Genomic DNA, 19,010 nt, shown 5'->3' on the forward strand with positions numbered 1-19,010 from the left:
CTGCAACATCATCATAGAATGTAAAAAAATATTTAAAAAACCAAAAAAACCCAAAAGCCTCACATATCAAAGTGGCCAATCACCGCTAGGAGGAATCTAAGCCTTATCTAAACATTTTAATTGCTCTACCCTTTTAAATGATAACAACACTACTATAACTACCACCACCACCATCACCAGGCAGCACTTGCTATGTGCCAGGCATTGTGTGAAGTGCTTTGTATCCAGTATCACTCTTAATTTCCACAACAGCCCCTCCTCTGTGGCTCCTATGCAATCGGTAGTCTTATCCATATCTCCTAGATGGAAAAACTGACGGCAAAGCCTATATTTTTAATCATGATGCATCATTGTCCCTACTGGGATGACAAAGCCAGAATTCATATTAATTATAGAGTCAAACACACACACTGAAGGGCAACACAGGCAGCTCAAACCCTTTACAGCTGTCTCTCATTCCTGATCTAAAATACCATTTCCCAACTTGTTCAGCCAACCAAATGACCAGTCTTGGCTCTGTTGTCATTTTTGTTTGATACAGATTTCTTAACACTGAAAATACTGGATATCATTTAGCATAAGGCCTGACACACAGTAGGCCCTCAATAAATACTTGTTGAATGAATATTGAGTGATTAAATCATTAAATGTGATTCAGCCGTGCACGGTGATGCACCTGGTGCCTTGCACAGGGCACCGGCTGAGGGAGTAGCCAAGTTGGGGCTAAAATTCACCCTCATTTCACTTGCCAAGCTGAGGGCCCATGGGCTGTGTCTGCCCAAAGGGGCACCTTTCACTAAAGGCCACTTGGCGGAGACAGGTATTTTGAGCAAGGCCCTCTCTTGCTTTCACTTCCTAGTGGGACCTGCTGCATGCATGTGTAAACTCAACCTCTCGAACTTTTAAGCAGTCACACTTATGCAAATCCTGTCTACAGTTTGACCACAATTCTTCCAGCGCTCACAGTGCCCACTTCTCAGGTGGGCCAGGGACTTAGTCCAAACTGGGAGCCCGATGGGGCAGCTGGGGGTTTCAGGATACTGACCTGTGGCCAAGGCAGGGGTCCCGGGCCTCCTGGTCGCACAGTGGGCCGGTCCAGCCTGGGTGGCACTCACACACAATGCTGTCCTTCTCCACCGAGCGGCACAGGCCGTGCTTGCACACGGTGCAGGACTTGCAGCCTGGTGACACCCCCAGGGACTGCGGCGGCAGGGCCTTGAAGTCCTGCAGCTCATTGTTGATGCGTACCTCATGGATGCAGCCGTGGAAACCGCCCAGCGGCCGGTCTGTGCCCTGGCGCAAGGCTGAGAGGCCCGTGGAGGTGGGGATGCCTGCGGGAGGGGAGCCAGGACGACAGCCTGAGGACCCTCCCCTGCCACCCCTGCTTGCTGGGCCGAGTGCCCATCAAGTCCTCTCCTCAGAGCGAGAAAGCACCTTTCATGTGCTCAAGGTTGTGTTCAGAGGTCTGGCCCTCTGCTGTTCAAATTGAGAGAATGAGGCCAAACCCAGGGCCTAATCATGCAAGGATATGCATACTAGGACTCTTTCAAAAACTTGAATTCATTGCCAATATTTAAATATTGAAAATTTCCCATAAGAATCTGTATTTTAGGCTTCCCTTCAAAAAATGAGACCCTTTGGTCACCTGCTGCCACATGGCCCCCCTGGATGAACTGCAGAGGGTGCCCCCGTCACTTAGGCAGGAGATGGATGGTGCACTAGGTAACTCTGCTGTCCCCCTCAGCCCTCCTCAGCCCCTCGTTGTGGGCCCTGCAGGAGAACACAGGGCAGGTGAGCTGGAGTTTGGGAGAGGAGACGGGTATGGAGGAACAGCCTTGCTCAGTGGCTTTGGGGTTCAAGGTTTTTAGACCCCTTGGCTGCCTTATGTGCTGTGTACCCCTCTTCTCAGTGTCTTTAAGAGACTGTTGGTAAAGACCTAATTCGCTTTTCGAGGAATCTGATTTGTGTTTTCTCTCCTAATATAACACTCCCTGCCCACCCCCTACAGTGGGATCCTGAGACTGACTTGAAAGCCAGAAGCAGAGGACTCAGCTTTGTTCTGGCTACCAATGGAGCAGGTGAAGAGAAAGCGAGCAACAGGCTTCCTCTGGGGAGAAGCTGTGTCCCTTCAGGGATTGTTCTGGGCCAGGACATTCCCTGCACACCCCTGCATATGAACTATCTATTAACAGTGCAGATTCCTGGGCCCATGACATCCATTTGGAGGTGGACTTTTTGGGGTGACGTCTCAGCAATCTCTGTGTTGAACAAGCTGCTCTGGGGGCTTTTTTTATACCTAGTCTTTTGAGAACTACCAGCTGAGGAGCTGCGTTTTAGGTCCTGGTTCTGCCAGGCTGGTGGCTACTTTGCTTTTTGGCCTTTGTTCTGCCTTCAGCAGAGTCCCCACCCTGCTTCCATCTCCTGCCTCCTCTCTTCTCACCCCTCCCCCTTCCATCTTCACCAACTTGTAGTTCCCAGGCATTCTGCTCTTTCCTTTCCTAACATCTGTCCAAAATTCTTTTCTCTCCATGGCCTGACTAATGCCTATTCACCCTTTTAGGGTTTAGCTTGGTTGTCTTTTCCTCCAGGAAGCCTTCCCCGATTGACTTTGGCAGTGCATGTGGAGATGAGAGCAGGGGAGCCCCTGGCAGTGGGCCTGAGTGTGGTTGCTGGAGCACAGAGGGCCAGTGGAAGGCAGGGGTAGAAGGGATGGTAGGGAAGGTCAGGGAGGAGGGCTTTACCTCCAAGGTAGAGGGGGCTGTTGATGCTCACTGCCGGCTGCTTCTGGAGCTTCCCCAGGCTCTTGGGGGCTCCTTTGTCCACCACCAGGTTCAGCGTCTGATTTAACATCACCAGCTCCACGCTGTGGAATTGCCCGTCATTCACTGTCTCCACACTGGACAGGAGAGAAGGGAGGGGGCAAGAAGGTTTGCTGAACGCCTTCCACAGCCAGGTACCTGGGCTGCAGACTCGACCTGCACTACCTGCACTTTGTTTTACTTTTTATTTGGAAATAACTTCAAACTTACATAATTTGCAAAAAGTAAAAACTACACAAAATACTTATTACCCAGATTCTCCCATTACCCCCATTTGCTTTACCATTTATTTCTCTCTTCTTTATACATATACAGACATACACATAAACACATGTATATACACACACATATATGTATATATGCATATACATACATACATTTTCTGAACCATTTAAATATAAGTTACATACATCATAGCCCTTTATCCCTAGATACCTCAGAGTGCATTTCCTAAGGATAGGGATATTTTCCTACATGAGCACAGCACAGTAATCACCTTTGGTAAATATAACATTTGATACCATACCTTAGTCTATCATTTGTATTCTAATTTTTCAGTGGATGCAATAATGTCCTCTATAGCATTTATTTCCTTCCAGTACAAAATCCAGTCTAGGGTCTGTATTGCATTTGATTATCATTGTTTGTGTTATTTTCTGTCGTTTTATAGAGTCAAGCAAACTCTGTCCTCAGAACACCTTCTCAACTTTTGCTCTACCTATATACCACCCAGACAATTATTTACTTAACATATTTTCCTTCGATTGCCTCATTTCTCCCTTAAGTATCAATAAGGATATATGGTTAGCATTGTTTTAGCAAATACTGTCCAAGAAAAAATTGTTTTGGTGTGATTTTTATGTTTTTTCTAGTACGTATGAAGTAAATTCTTTTATAGTGAAAATCTCAATACTTTGTCTTACCTAAATTTACCCTGTGTACTACCAGTGGGGTATAATACCACATCTGGGGAAATAATGCCTTACTATACTCCTGCAAGGCAAGTTTGTTATCCCCATTATAGAAATGAGGAAACGGAAGCTCAGAAAGGTTAAGTAACTTACCCAAGGCCCCACAGCTAATAAGTGACAGAGCAGGGATTTGGACCAAGACACATTCTCCTTTTCTGTGCCGCCTTTGACAATACCAGCAGCCACTCATTGAGGGCTTTTGATGGGCTAGACATGGTACTAAATGGCTCACATATTTGAACCTCATGATAATTCGATGAAGTTGATGCCAGATATCCCATTTCAAAGATAAAGACACTGAGGCCCAGAGAGGATAAGTGATTTGTCTGAGGTCACCTAGCTAGTAAATACCAGAGCAGAATTTATAGGAAAAACTTTTGACTCCAATGTTTTGCTCTTTCTAGTACTCTATCCTTGGCAGGGGCTGGGAGGGAAGAGTGGTGGGAGGTGACAGAGTTTGGAGATATGACACCTCCTCTTTCCCTGAAGAAAATGTCTCTCTGAGGAGTAGGCTGAGCACTGTCTTATCTATTCAGGTGTGGGCAGTAAATATGAAGGCTCCGTTTCTCCTTGAAATCTCCGTGGTGAATTCCTGTTGGCTCCAACAAGAGGACCCTGGCAGGGAGGTGGCACTGATTATCCAGGCAGGCAGGGACAGTCTCAGTGACTGATTCAGATTTAGAAACTTTAGCAGCCAATGAGGCAAGGGAAATGCCTGGGAGAAGACAGGCTTAACTGGGGTGTGGTGGAGAAAGCAGAGTCCATTCCAGCCCCTTACTGCTGAATAGGACCATGGCCAGTCATAGAAATTGAGCCCCCTGGTCTCAGTTTCCTCATCTGGAGAAGGGGGAGAATAAAAGGGGAGCGAATAACCTCACAGAATTATTATGATAAACCAGAGAAGGTACATAAAAGTGCTTTGTAGACTGTAAATTACTGGGAAAATGGGAGCAGTTATTATTAGAGTTATTTAGAATAGTAATAACAACAGTAACTTACCATTGTCTGCCAACCTAGTGATCCCTACTCTAGTACTGATCCCTGGGAGAAAGTGATGGCAGAAGGGGACATGCAGGAGCCAAGGGCCCACCCAAATCCACTGGGAAATGTCTTCTTTCACATCCATCCATTAACCCATCCATTCACCCACCCACTTATCCATCCTTCATCTATCTATCCATTTGTCCATCCATCCAACCATCCACCCGCCCATCCACTTACCCACCCATCTATCTACTTATCAACTCATCTGTCCATCTATCCACCTGTCTATCCACCCACCTATCCTCCATCCATTCATACATCCATGCGTGCATCCTTCCATCCTCCATCCATTCATCCATTGATCCTCCATCATCCATCCACCCACCGAGTGTCTGCTATGGGCCACACGGCCTAGGTGCTGGGGATCAGTAGCAAACAGGACAGACAAGAGTATCTGCAGTCACAAAGCTCACATTCTACTTTTCTTAGCCTTTCATCTAATCAGATGACTAATTTATCAAGGTCTGGCCAAGAAACAGCACAAAGGGGGGTGGTATGGTGGCTAAAAGAGTCATTGGGGTATCTGGTTTTGTAAAAGGGAGCCAAGAAGCTGTGTGAAGATAGAGCTGTTTCTATTTCAGAAGCCTCCAGCTGCTCCAAGTCATGAGCCAAGGACAAGGCAGAGGACTGCGATGCTCAGGGAATGAGTGCTGGTATGAAAAGACCATAAACTTCTGACCTTGAACCCTCACATAGTTCTCCAACCACACATGCAAAAAACATGCAGATACAGCCCCAAACCATCCTGTAAACTGGTGCTGTCCTAAAATGCAAATGAGCTCCCTGCCCTGGAGGTATGTAAACATGCTGGGCTGCCACCTGTCAGAAAGAGCTGTCGAGGGGCTGCAGCTCTGGTTGGGTGGTCTCTGTGTTCCCATTCAACATTAAGATTCAGGGAGTTGGGCAGCTGTTTTCCCATTATAGACACACACAGGCTCAGTGAACACACACACTAGCTCCTTCCTGAACGCTGGCTTCAAGCCTATTCCCTTCTCCCCTTCCTGTGATCCTCCAGCCAGCTCAGGCCCTGGCGCATGGCCTCTGAAGGCACTTGGCCTGGAGACAGTGGTTTGGCAGGAGCCGCAGGAGCAGGAGCAGAGAGGACTGTGCAGTCACCAGCTCCTGCCCCAGACAGAGTGCTGGGCTCCACAGTACCCCAGCACCCAGCTCTGCAGAGGATCTTGCCTGATGCCCATATGGTAGAGTCCTAGGCAGGCCCGTTCCTCCAGGTATAATCCTCAGCCAGCTCATGCTGGGGGCAGGGGTGAGAGGTCTGATATCATACTGGGTCTTCTAGCTGAAAGATCCTGGGCAAGTCACATCACTTGTGCAAGCTCCAGTTTCTGCTTCTACACAATGAGTTTTGTTCTCTTAACATTGGGTTTTAATGGGTATTGCATGGTCCCTGATACCAAGAAAGTGCTCAGTCTCCTAGACCCTTATGCTAGGCTTGTAGGAGCTGGGTGTAGCATGGACTGGGGTGGGGGAGTAGGTTAGTAGAACCTGGAAAGCCTGTACTCTGATTTTTCAACCTTACAGCTGCCCAGGGCTTTGAATTTCTGGATGCTTCCACTTATTACCATCTCTGAGGAGGGTCTCTTGTGAGTTCCATTTTACAGGGAAAGAAACTAAATAACTAGCCACACTGCTAGCCAGTAGTGGAGTTGAGGTTTAGTCAGGACTGACTCCAAGTCTAAACCTCTCATAACGTTGTCTATGCCAGTAGGTGCTCGTGAATTAATAGGTTCACTTCTTCCTTCGCATGTCTTAACCAGGGTTGCCTGGAAATAATGCCTAAAACCAGTGCTTTTCAAACTGTGGGTCCCTGGGGGTTGAAGTCGACAGTACTGAAAGCTCTCATTTTTAACCACTATCTCTAAATGAGGATGGCTCCATTTCTATTTTTTAAAAAAATCTTGGCCTTTGAAGTAAAATATAGATTGAACATCCCGAATCTGAAAATCCGAAATCCAAAATGCTCCAAACTCTGAAACTTTTTGAGCACTGACATGACACTCAAAGGAAATGCTCATTGGAGCATTTCGAATTTCAAATTTTCGGATTTGGGATGTTCAACTGGTATAATGCAAATATTCCAAAATTCAAAAATATCTGAAATCCAAAACACTTCTGGTCTCAAGCATTTCAGATAAGGGATATTCAACCTGTATCAATGGGAAAAACAGCTCTAATGCTATAAAAGAAGAGGGAAAAAATTGAAAAAAACAAAATAAACCAGAAACCTGGTGTTTACTCTAAAAGAAATGATCATACCATGTGGTTCTAAGCTCCAGTAATGAGTCTCCTGGAGAGATATCTAGAAACTTCAGGGGAGAGAAGGGAGCTCTGAGAGTCTTCTTCACTATCCACTGGGTCAGACTGACCGAGCATCAAGTGGGAGGTAGATGGCACTGGGTGTGTCAGAGCTGGGCTGGATGGTTCCTGTCTGCAACTGGCATGACCAACACGCGTTGGCCAGAGCGGCCCATCAGTTCTTTTGCTTTTGATAACAATGTGGGCATGTGTTGAGCCTTAGTGGAGCCAGGCATCGTACTACTCTAGGCTAAGCACTTGACCTACATCCTCTCATTTAACACTAACAACCCCCAGGTGGGAATGCACAATTTTTTCTCCACTTCAGAAACACGACGCCTAAGGCTCAGAGACTGAAGGTGTGCAGCCCGAAGTCTTATAGTGGAATTGGTGGAGGCAGGACTGAACTCCAAGTCTCCAGAGCCACAGGACCTTGTGCCATTGTGGAAAGACTGGGATTAGGAGGGTCGTCATTCTTCCAGGTGCTGGTCGCGCTCACCTGGATGCTGCGTTGTGACCACTAGGTGGCGATGGAGCCTCAAGGAACAAAGAGGTCCTGGGATTTCAGTTTGGCAGCAGCCCCCACTTGACACCACAGCGGCTGGGCCTATGCTCTCTCTCCCGGCCCCACCCTTCATGCCCTGGAGCCAGCACGGTGGGAGAGCGAGGTTTGGTGGGAACCTACAGGGGTTTAAATCTGTCTGAGAATCAGCCTTCTCATCCCTAAAGTAGGAGTAATGATGCTTGCCTAGGGCTTGTGGTGAGGATCAGATGAGACAAAGACCTTGGCAGTGGATAAGATTGTGATTATGAAGACTTGGGGAGGGTGAACTGCTAAATAGAGCTCACACGTGGTATTTTACAATGGCCAATATTTAAAAACAGATATCTCACGTAGAAACCCCTCCAGCTTCTCTTGACAACCTGCATTCCCACACAGCAACATTTGCTGGAGCTGAGGCCAGCTGCCCCTTTGGATGGGGCTTGTACCCTCCAGGCTACGGCAGTCCCCACCACTCCCTACCACTCCCTACTGACACCCTAGCCAGGTCTGTTACCTACTAACTGCTTGGCCTAGCTGGCAGGTGAGTTTGGCTTCCTGACAAATCTTGGTACTGAGGAACAGTGGAGTCTGTCCCCATTTTGGGGCAGTGGGGGGCTCAGATGGGCTTTTCTGTGTATTTGCCCTGGGGCCTGGAACAAAATCTTGAAGTGCCCTCATCACCCTCTGTGACTACAGTTGGGCAGATAACCAAGTCAGGCTTCAACAGGAAGGAGGCATGGAATCTAGCCTGGGAACCCCTGCTGGGGGCCCTGGCTTCCCATCCTCACCTGGGGGCTGATCAATGGGGCCTCAGTGGGCAGAAGTCTGTAGGCTGCCAGCTCCCCTGATTAGATCAGCTTTGGTTTGGCTCCCTGGCTCTGGCCCTGAGGCCGAGGCAGCCTTCCTGGGTGGATAGAAGTTGCAGCAGTGACTCTGAAGAGGAGATCTCATTTTGTTTTGGCTGGAATGGCCTCCTGATCCTCTCAGCTGCTGGTTAGCTCAGCCTGTGCCCTCCATTAACCCCAGCCCCTCCCACCTTGGCTTCCTTCTCAGCCTGTGGAAATACTCCTTAGCCATAGGTCCAACCTTAGCTCAAACACTACCTCTTCTTCCAAGGAGCCCTCCCTGGTCCTCCAGGAAAAAATATTTGTTCCATCTTTAGTGTCCACAGCATGCTGCTGGTGTCTCCAGTGAGAACCATTTTATTTGGCTTGTGTAAGTGTTGCTTGTTTATGTGTCTGTCTTCTTGTCTGGACTGTGTATAACTGTGCCCCCTACACCTAGCCTAGGGCCTGTCCAAACAAAGTGCCTGATAGATGTTTACTGAGTGAAAGACTGCACTCCTGGAGCCCAAACAGGGCTGTCTCAGAGGAAAGTGTCTGGAAGCAAAACCAATCTCAATATGAGATTTCTGGGGCCCCTTCAGACTGGAAGCCGAGGGTACCAAAGACCTGTCACCAGGCTCACCATGAAGATCCAGGCCAGGACTGCCTGGACATCCTCAACTTGGTGCCTCCTGTGGATAAGATAAAGAGCCTGGTATTTCCCCAGGCCCATTTGCTAAACCTCATCTGACTCCCTGACAAGGACTTTAGGAGACAAAAGTTCTCTGGTTTCCCATTTCAAATTATGGCTTCCCCAGGTTTGGCTCTCCTTCCCCTGAGGACGAAGCTAAATAAAAAAGTGAGCAGGCTGGAAGTCGATATAAAGTAGCATATGAATAGCACAGCCACCACATGGATAACCTGGAAATCAGGGTGACCATCGGAAAGACAGAAGTTTAGGAAAAACTGTCTTTCAGAACAGTTTGAAAGTCACTTAAGGAGCAGTCCTGTTCCCGTGGTGCTCTTGGATTTCCTCCTGTTGGGTTGCATGCTAATCACCCTGTTTTCTTTCTTAAACTAATAAAAGATTAGAATGACATTTTGAAAAGGGCATCTCATTAAGCAGCCTCATCCCCATTGGAGCACCCCGTGCCATGCACAGTAGCCAGCTGGTCATTTATCTTATATTAATGAGGTGTCATCTCCTGGTGTGTGCCTGCCTTCCTCGCCTGCCTCTTCCTCCAACACCGCCTTTCTCCCTCCTACCCACCACTCTGTGCAAGGAAAAAGTGTGTGTGTGTGTGTGTGTGTGTGTGTGTGTGTGTGTGTGTGTGTGTATGTGTGCATGTGGCAGGAAGAAGAGGCATCAGAGCCATCTGGCATCAGCATCATCTTGCAGGGCTGGAAGGCGGGAGGTGGAGGCACATGCAAAGGGTGGGGAGGGAGTGAGGTTCTTACCTGTACACTGTAGTTGGAGGGGAGCTCAGGCTGTCATAGACCAGCCTCACATGGCCCTGGTACAGCTCTAGCGCCAGGGGGTCATTGTCTCCCTTGTAGAGAAGGATGCCATTGTCCTTGTCAGTGGCCACCTGGAGAGAAAAGCCAGGGCATGTGGGTTAGAGCTTACCTGAGGCCAAACCTCTCCTGAGGTTCCCCACCTCACAGCACTCTTCCAGGTGGTGGCTTCTGAACCTATCCTGGATCTGAATTCGCATCCATCTTTTCTCCTCCATCTAGTCTGTAAATTCCCAGAAGGCAAGGCCTATACTTACACTTCCACAAATGCTGATTGAGCAAACCACTTCAACTGATATTTATTGAGCATTTACTATGTGCCACTATACTTATATATTTATGCATGTCAAGAGCTCTATCTGTCCTCTCCCACTGGCATGCAATGTGATCCCGCCCAAGTCCCTGCTCAGAGCCTCAGTCTCTGCTTACAAAGTATAATAATAATTATCATAAATAAAATGCTAACACTTACCATTTAACTGAATGTTTACTATGAACAAGGCACTGTGCTAATAGTCATCTGGGGAAATTTTGAAAATACCAGTGTCTGGGCTTCATTCCAGAACAAGTACACACTAATCTCTTGGGGGTAGGGCACAGGCAAAGATAACTTTAGAAGTTCTCCAGGTGATTCTAAGGTATTGCCAAGGCTGAGAGCCACTGGTTTCAGAAGTTGCTACTCAGAGGGCATCATCTGCCAGCCACCTGGCTGCAGGGATGAGATTCTCTGATTAGTCTATGGGCACATCTGGCCTGAGGAGCTGGATGTGGCACAGGTAAGTTTGATAGGACATCTGGATGTCTAGGGCATTGGGTGCTGCCTTGGCTGGTTGGGACCCAATAGCTGGGTCCCTGGGTGGGTGGGACTGACAGAGGAAGCAGGAGCAGGTGATGGTAACCAGGGCTTCCTTGTTGTTTGTGCCCAGGATCAACCCTCACCTCAGGGGCCTACTCAGTGGTCTGAAAGCATCATGAGGTGAGGCAGTTTGAACTTTTGTTTATTTTTGCAACTCCACTGCCTAGAATAGTGTCTGGCATGTGTAGGTGCTTAACAGATCTTCACTGAATAAGTATTTTCTTCATAAGCTCCAGGTTAAACCTGGGCTAATGTGGCCACGAACAAAAGGAGAACAGAGCCTGAGTCAGTGCCCATCAGCACCAAGAAGTATCCAACCCCATGTGGCGGAGGCCACTAACTGGCCAGCACCCTCTAGTGTGTGTCCAGGGCTCCTCCTCCTCAGCAAGCCTTTGGGCAGTGTCCTTTTCTTTTTCTATCATGCGCCTTCCCTGTTCTTACCCTTGAGAATAGCATTTAGGTTGCCCAGAAGAGCAGTTTTGAATAACTGTGTTCAGGTCCATAGGCAGGGAACCTGAAGAAGTTAGAAAAGAACTTGGGTCATACTAAATGGTTTTGCATTCTCGGTAAATGCTCTGTTTGGTTGTGCTTCTGGGCCTTTGCACACGCTGATCTCTCAGGCTAAACACCCTTCCTCCTCATCTCTGTTCTTCAACCTGCTGCTTCAGTCCTCCACCCTTCTACCCTTCATCAGGCAAGTCCTATTCATCCTTCAGGTCTCAGCTCAGTCATCACTGCCTCTGGGGAGCCTTCCATGATTCTTCCCAATGGGCTGGAATCACTCCCACAGCACCCAGGCTTGTCACTATCCCTTTCCTTGCCATCCTACCCTAGACAAGGGGCTTTGTCTGTCTTGCTACCACTGAATCCCCATTGCCCAGCTCAGCGTCTGGCATATAATAGTTGAACAAATATTTTCTAGAGGAATGAGTGAATGAGGCTGAAAGTGGGGGCTGCTGTTTGCAGCGAGGGCTGGTCAGGAGTTATCTATAATTATATCTGTGGACAGAGCTGGCCCAGATCCCCCAAAGCTGAGTGCTGTCCTTGATGATACTTTACGGGAGGTATCATTGCTGTTCTCTGAACAGTCAGAGCTTGGGAACACGTCCTTCTAAGGGCGGGGTGGGGCGGACGCACCTGCAGGGAGATGTTGGCCTGGGGCCGGACCTTGGCAGAGGCCAGTTCCACATAGGAGTCCTTGCCTACGAAGTTGACAGTGATGAGCTTCTCACACCTGGGGCCGGCAAAGCCTGGGGGGCAACGGCAGGTGGGCTCCTGCTGCACCACGATGCACTGGGCCCCGTTCTGGCACTCGTACTGGTCACAGGGGCTGGTCTGCAGCAGGACCATGGGTGGGGGGTGCTCACAGAAGAGCCCGCTGGAAGGTGGGTGTAGGGGGATGGGGGCGAGAGGGGGGGAGAATGGTGAGGAAGACAAAATCATGGTTATTTAGGCCAAAGAACCTCTAGGAGGAAGGTGAAGTGAGTTGGGAACTGGGTCTATCTCTAACCCTGCCACCAAATGGGGCAAGTCCTTTTCCTTCTCTGAGTCCCAGTTTTCCCATTTTAAATATAATGGAGTTGGGCTAGAGTATAGATCCCTAAATTTCAGTGTCATCAGAATTGCCTGGGGTGAATTTCTACAAGTGCAGATTCCCATCCACAGACAGATGAATGGAGAAACAAAACATGGTATATCCATCCGATGGAATATTGTTCAGCCTTAAAAACGAAGGAAATTCTGACCTGTGATACAGCACAGATGAACCTTGAGAGCATTACACAAAGTGAAATAAGCCAGCCACGCAGGAAAAATACTGTGTTATTCCACTTGCATGAGGTACATAGAGTAGTGATATTCAGAGAGATCAAAAGTAGAACAGAGGTTACCAGAGGCTGCAGAGAAGGAATGGGATATTGTTTAATGGCTACAGAGTTTTAGTTTTGCAAGATGGGAGAGTTCTGGTGACAGATGGCGGTGATGGCTGCACAACAGTGTGAACGTTCTTAATACCATTGAACTGTACCCTTAAAAATGGTTAAGATGGTCGTTTTTATGTTATATGTATTTTTTTTTTTTAAAGAGGTGACCGGTAAGGGGATCTTAACCCTTGACTTGGTGTTGTCAGCACCAGGCTCTCCCAAGTGAGCTAACCAGCCATCCCTATATATGGATCTGAACCAGTGGCCTTGGTGTTATCAGCACCACACTCTCCCAAGTGAGCCATGGGCTGGCCCTGTTATGTGTATTTTATCACAATAAAAAAAAAAGGTGCAGACCCCCAGCCCCTTCCCCCCACCTCCCAATTTTAATTCAGCAGCTCTGGGGTAGGGCTCAGGAATTTGTATTTTGCAAGCCTCTGATGCAGATGGTTTCCACTGGGCTTGAGAAACACTGGCCTCGAGAGCTCCTCAGCTCCTTCCAGCCTCACATGCTGTGAGTCTATGTCTAAGGCTCATTGGCATATTTTGCATTTATGCCATCCTGTGGATCTGGATTTGCATTGATGCCATAAGCGAGTACTGATGTACACAGAACTGTCCCCCAGTCTGCCCCCACTTAAGTATGGTCCCTGCCTCTTTGCACCTCCCTCCTCCATCTGCCCTTCCGTTCCACTCGGTGTAGGTGCTAGAAGTGGGACCCAGGCCTCTCTTTCCACACACTCCACAGATGTCTCTTGACCACTTGGCCAGTGTCTCCCATTGCCCCTTTCTTCTGGCTTCACTGATTCCGGAGACTGATCCCAAGTCCTCCCTTTGAACTCATTTTCTGCCATTGGGCACCATAATGTTTTTGTTCTCCAGCCCAGAAAGAAGTCTCTGGCCATTATGGCCATGTGGCTACCCTCACCCTGCAAGCTGGGCTCCAAGATGATGCCATCTTCCACTATTGGGATCATACCCAAGTGCAACATTCTGTGAGCTGGAATCTGAGACCAACTTCTACACAGAGTTGCCCTGGGTAGCACTTCTCCCCATCTACAAAGTGGGATTGACATTTGCTCTGTTTTCCTCACTGGGACTGGTGAGGGCTGAAGAAGGTGTGGGGGAATAAAGGCCCCACAGAGATCTGGGGCCGGGGCTGCCTGGGCCTGAGTCTCCACCCTGGCTGCGTTAGCCAGTCAGTCCCCAGCCCCCGCCATCTGACCTGGGCTGTCTCCTCCCTGAGGTGCCCGTCTGCCATACCTGAAGCCCTGGGGGCAGATGCATGTGTAGCCATTGACTGCGTCCACACACTGGGCCCCGTGGCGGCACTTGTGGGCCATGCAGTCATCATTATCCGTCTCACAGAGCTTCCCGCTGTAGCCAGGGACACACTCACACCTGGAACACAAGCAGAGCGAGGCTGTTCTTCAGGGCTGGGCTAGCTGCCAGGTGGCCTCTCCCTCTCTTCTCTCTCTACCCAGGTGCCTTACAGATCTGCCAGGCCTGGCTCCACCACTAGGTTTTACTGGCAGTCATAGTGTAGCATTTGTTCCCTGAACTCAGTGTCCGTCTGCTTCATGTGGGGTAAGAGTTGTGTCTGGGGGCCAGGCTGAGGAGCACAGGGTTGGAACCATGCAGCTTTTGGCTTGGATCTGCCACTTTCTGCACATAATCGACCTTCAGTTTGGTCCTTCTGTTGTGTCAGGCACTGTACTAAGCAACTCGCATTGGGTGTCTCATGGAGGCCTCCCAGGATGTTGCAAAGGACCTTACAAGGGAGGGTCTATCATCCTCCAGCACAAGGAAGAAACCAGAGCACAGCGAGTGCTGTGGTCACTTCCCCAAGACTCCCTAGAATGATAATGTTTAGTTTACGTTTACCATGTGTCAAACTCTCATTACCTCTCTGCGTTTCAGTTTCTTCATCTTCAAATGTGATTGATAAGTAACACCCCCTCTTATGGTTACTTTAAAAATTAAATGATATGCTCTGTGGAGTGCACTAGATAAATACTTTCGGTCAATATGATAGTAGAAGACAATAATGATGATCAAGAAGAAAACGGTGCTGTTTGCACTTCCCTCGATTTTGTATTATTGCCTGTTCATTTGTTCCCGGAGATTCAGACTGGGCTAACAAGGACACACTCTCTTGTACCTTAATAAACGGCTTATATTTCCCAGGCAAGAAGGTGGGAGCTACGCCCTGCTCCACCCCATACCCTGCACACTGATCCAGTCCTTCCCCAAAGAGCAACGTCTCGCAGCTCCATCCATCCCTGCTAGCCCAGGCTTAAAACCTGGCCAGAGAATGTTGCTCTGCTGAAACCTGGACTCCCTGAGTGTGGGCCAGAAACATGCGTCTCTGGGCTCCTCTGTCTGGGTAACACCGAACCGAACTCCCAGTGCAGAAACAGACCTGAAGGCACCAAGGGGCTGACTCTCAGGGGCTTAGGTGCACTCATGGGCACATATAAGCACAATCCTTACGGGTTCTTCTGCCTCCTGCAAAGCCTGTGTACCTCTCTGGGCAGTATAAAAATAATAATCACAATCCATCCAAGTCAGAGGAAGAGGTGGTACATGCAAGGGGAGGTGGTACAGGAAGGGGGAGGTGAAGGTGGAGGAGGGGGAGGCAAGAGTTCTGAATCTTTACGTTGTCCTGTAAGAGCCTGTCTGGGGAAGAATCAGGGCAAAGGAATGGTCCTCCCTCCTCCCTCCCCTCACTGAGGATTTGCTGGGCCTGTGTTCAAAGACTATGAAATCTGCTAAGATCTGAACAATTCACCTTTATTTATTTGACTGGTTGATTGGAAATATGTAACCTACTGTTAAACAGAAGTTGCAAACTTGCATATCACAGCCCATGTTCAATCAGAGTCTTTTAAAGAGACAAATTGGGAATGCCTTTGTGGGGCATGTGCTCAACATGCCATAGTCCATACTTCTGCTACTGTGTTCATGTGCTGCATGGCCCTGCTGGGCACGTGTGTGTCCCTTGAATTCTAAAAAGTACCTGCAGCACACTTAAGCTATTGGACCTTCTCCAAGGCAATGATAGCTACCCCATATAGGTTGAGCATCCCTAATGTGAAAATTTGAAATCCAAAATGCTCCAAAATCTGAAACTTTTTACGTGCTGGCATGACACCCAAAAGAAACACTCGTTGGAGCATTTCAGATTTCAGATTTTCCGAGTAGGGATGTTTAACAGGTACGTATTCTGCAAATATCCCAAAATCTGAAGTACTTCTGATCCCAATCATTTTGGATAAGGGATACTCAACCTGCATGTATAGGATAAAATCAAACCTTTTAAGCATGGAGTTCAATGCTATTGATGAGGTCTTTATTAGGAATTAGGGAAGCTATTCTTACTCCCAGACCAAGCAGGTCTGGAGGCAAATGTGTTCACATTCTTTTTTTTTTTTAATGCTACAACCCTTTCCACACAAGCACATCTCAAACTTTAATGAGCATACAAAACCAGGGATCTTATTAAAATGCAGCTTCTTTCTTATTCAGGGAGTCTGGGTGGGGCCTGGGCATTAGCATTTCTAACAAGCTCCCATGTGATGCTGATGCTGCTGGTTCATGGACCTCACTTCCCATAGCAAGTATTCACACATTTCTTCATCTGCTACAGAGAAGCAGCCAGTGATATCACCTGCATTCCCTACTGTTCTGAAATGTTTGCCTTTATCTTTCTTCTGGTTAAAGTATAAGGCTGATGTAATTTCAATATGTGTTGGATCTACTGATTTTGGACAAGCGGAGTAACCAAGTGATATCCTTGGTTCCAGGACACCTGGAGTCTCAAGATTTAGCTGGGAGGTCAGTCAAGCCCAGATTGCCTGGCTGTCCCACCCTTCCTATGTGTGTGCACAGGCAGCTTGATTCACCTCACCAGCCTCACAGAATGCGAATAATGGTTTCTACATTCCAAGACTGTTGGGAGTTAAATGAGGTAGTAAGTTATCAGAGCACCCTGATCTTTATCATCGTGATCTTTGTTTTTGTTATTATTTTCAGTGTTTGTGAGCAGATACTATCTGCTTGTCATTGAGACATCGTTAGAGGAGCATACAAGACCTCCAAGGACAAACATCTTCAAACTTGGGCGAAGGTCACACTGACTGCATCACTCTTGTTAATATCCTTATAGGCTGCCATGGGATATGAGCTGTTTTGTTTGGTGTTGGGAGGGGAGGGGGATAAAATATTTAAAATGTTGTAATGGGAGAAGGGAGTTTTGATTTAAATGCATTTTAGTAAAAAAAACTAGACCTCTTCAAGACAGTGTCTCTGAGAAGACATTAGGTATAAACAAAATATCTCCAGATTATGAAAGCTAGACTGGTTTCTTTCTTCCCTATACTGTCCTAGAACCCTATGGGCCTTGGTTACAATGAAGAGCGAAGTTTCTAGGAATAAGTACCAGAGAATCATGATAATCTGGCAGCTTTAACTCTCTAGTGTTCCTAACCACTACCTGTCTGCTGGACCACACGTGGCCAGTCTCTGTCAAGCCAGCGTCCTCCGAGCCTGCTGTCTGCTCAGCCTAGACGACCGTTTATCTCCTCTCCATCTGTAGCTCTTCTACTCTTCACGGCTCAGGTGCCCGGTCGCCATTCATCGCCCCTTCCCAGCACTCCCAAAGCACTTTGCTTGTCAGTCTGGCCTGCTCTGCTTTGGGTTCAAATTTGTGCTTTACATGCCTCTTCCCTCTCCTTTGCCCCTCAGTCAGCTCTGTCCCTTCACAGTATCCAGCAGGGAACTGGTAAAGAGAAGCCTTGAACTGAAGTCAAATCCTGGGTGGGAACGGGGCACTGGGAGGCATCCCTCACCCTTACCCTCAGGTAATCCACCTGAAAGTCCCACCTGGCATATCTCAGAGGGGCACAGGGGCAGGTAAGGTGGATTTGGGTAGGGTGTGCACACGGAAGGACTGATGCTTCCTTTGGTCTCAGCAAAACCAGAGGCCCTAACATGCCTCTTGCGTTTTCCCTGGAGAAGAGCTCTAGGTGTGGGATGTCAAATTAGGAAGAAAACACAGAAAAGACATACTCATGTCCACCTCTTACCCCTACCTACTCTAGACTCTTCTTCCACCCATGCGGCTCTCCTTCCTTCTCTCAGCCCATCCGTATTCCACCTATCCTTCAAGCCTCACCTCCCATCCCACCTCTAAGGGGTGGGGAGCTCCCCTCTCTGCTCCAGAAGCTTCTTCCTTCCTTAGAACCTCAGCTGCACTCAGAGCTAGAATCATGGGGCCCAGAAACTCCTTCTTTTCTAAATGTTTGCTCTGCATCAAATGTTCCTTCCCGAGGTCCATGGCAAGGGCCTTGAGGAGAGGAATCAAAAAACATCTTACAATCCCCACAGCACTCCATATCATGAAAATCTGTGCACGGATGGCAGGCCAGGTCGGAGACCACAACTGGAACCCATGACTCTTAGATTTTAGGATTCTGGGATTCTAAGAGTTCACAAGTTTAAGTTTTAGAGATGCTAACAACTCTAAAAGGCTATAGTTCTAAATTCCTAAGATTCTGTGATTTTATGTCATTCACCTTGGGCTTTCTAAGATCCTGGGTTTCCATGAAGTCCTAAGCTTTGTAGTATAGAGTCATAGTCCCAAACACCACAGAGTCTGAGAACTCTCTGCCCTATGACTGATAACTGGTTAGGCTCAGGGTGGCAAAAGTTCCTGGACTCATCTAATTCTAGAGCATGAGCTTCTGCCCTCCAGAGGCTGGAGATGCATAGAAAAAAGGCTGGCCAGCTTCTCCTTAAACACCCATCAACACAGGCATTGAGCTCCAGACCCAGGTCCCTTATCTCTAGGGGAGGCTCTGTAGGTGTCTAGGTATTCCAGGTGCCTGCTGAGGGCTCATCCTGGGGTTCTACCTGCTGCCCTGGTCTCTGGCTGCTCCCCCAAACCTTGGTGTTAGAAGCTTCCCTCTGGTATTGGACAGAGCCTGCTGGAGAGGAGAGGGAGGCAACTGAGTGTGGAAGGCAACTTTGAGATAGGGAAAATGTTCTTGGCCACAGGGCTCTGGGATCTCCCCACTGATGTCAGAAAATCCCAGGTCTCAAGGGTCTCAGGATCTTCTCCAGAAGATGCAATAACACCAGTTTTCATGAAGGAGGGAAGAGGCGGAGACAGAGCTCAGGAGGAATTTCCCAGGGATGCCAT

The 19,010-nt window shown here is 48.2% G+C and overlaps 1 protein-coding gene across 1 annotated transcript in view; it reads right to left on the minus strand.

Annotated features, from left to right (window-relative positions):
- Positions 1-19,010, minus strand: part of SLIT3 (slit guidance ligand 3) — a 597,642-nt gene that overhangs the window by 4,645 nt on the left and 573,987 nt on the right. The window contains exons 30-34 of the mRNA XM_063085643.1: positions 14,072-14,209; positions 12,024-12,264; positions 9,974-10,104; positions 2,742-2,896; positions 1,046-1,331 (exon numbers count right to left, since the gene is read on the minus strand). Of these exons, the coding sequence (XP_062941713.1) occupies positions 1,046-1,331; positions 2,742-2,896; positions 9,974-10,104; positions 12,024-12,264; positions 14,072-14,209 (951 nt within the window). The remainder of the gene's footprint in view (positions 1-1,045; positions 1,332-2,741; positions 2,897-9,973; positions 10,105-12,023; positions 12,265-14,071; positions 14,210-19,010) is intronic.

This window comes from Cynocephalus volans, chromosome 2 (assembly GCF_027409185.1).
Source record: "Cynocephalus volans isolate mCynVol1 chromosome 2, mCynVol1.pri, whole genome shotgun sequence".
Lineage (NCBI taxonomy): Eukaryota > Metazoa > Chordata > Mammalia > Dermoptera > Cynocephalidae > Cynocephalus > Cynocephalus volans.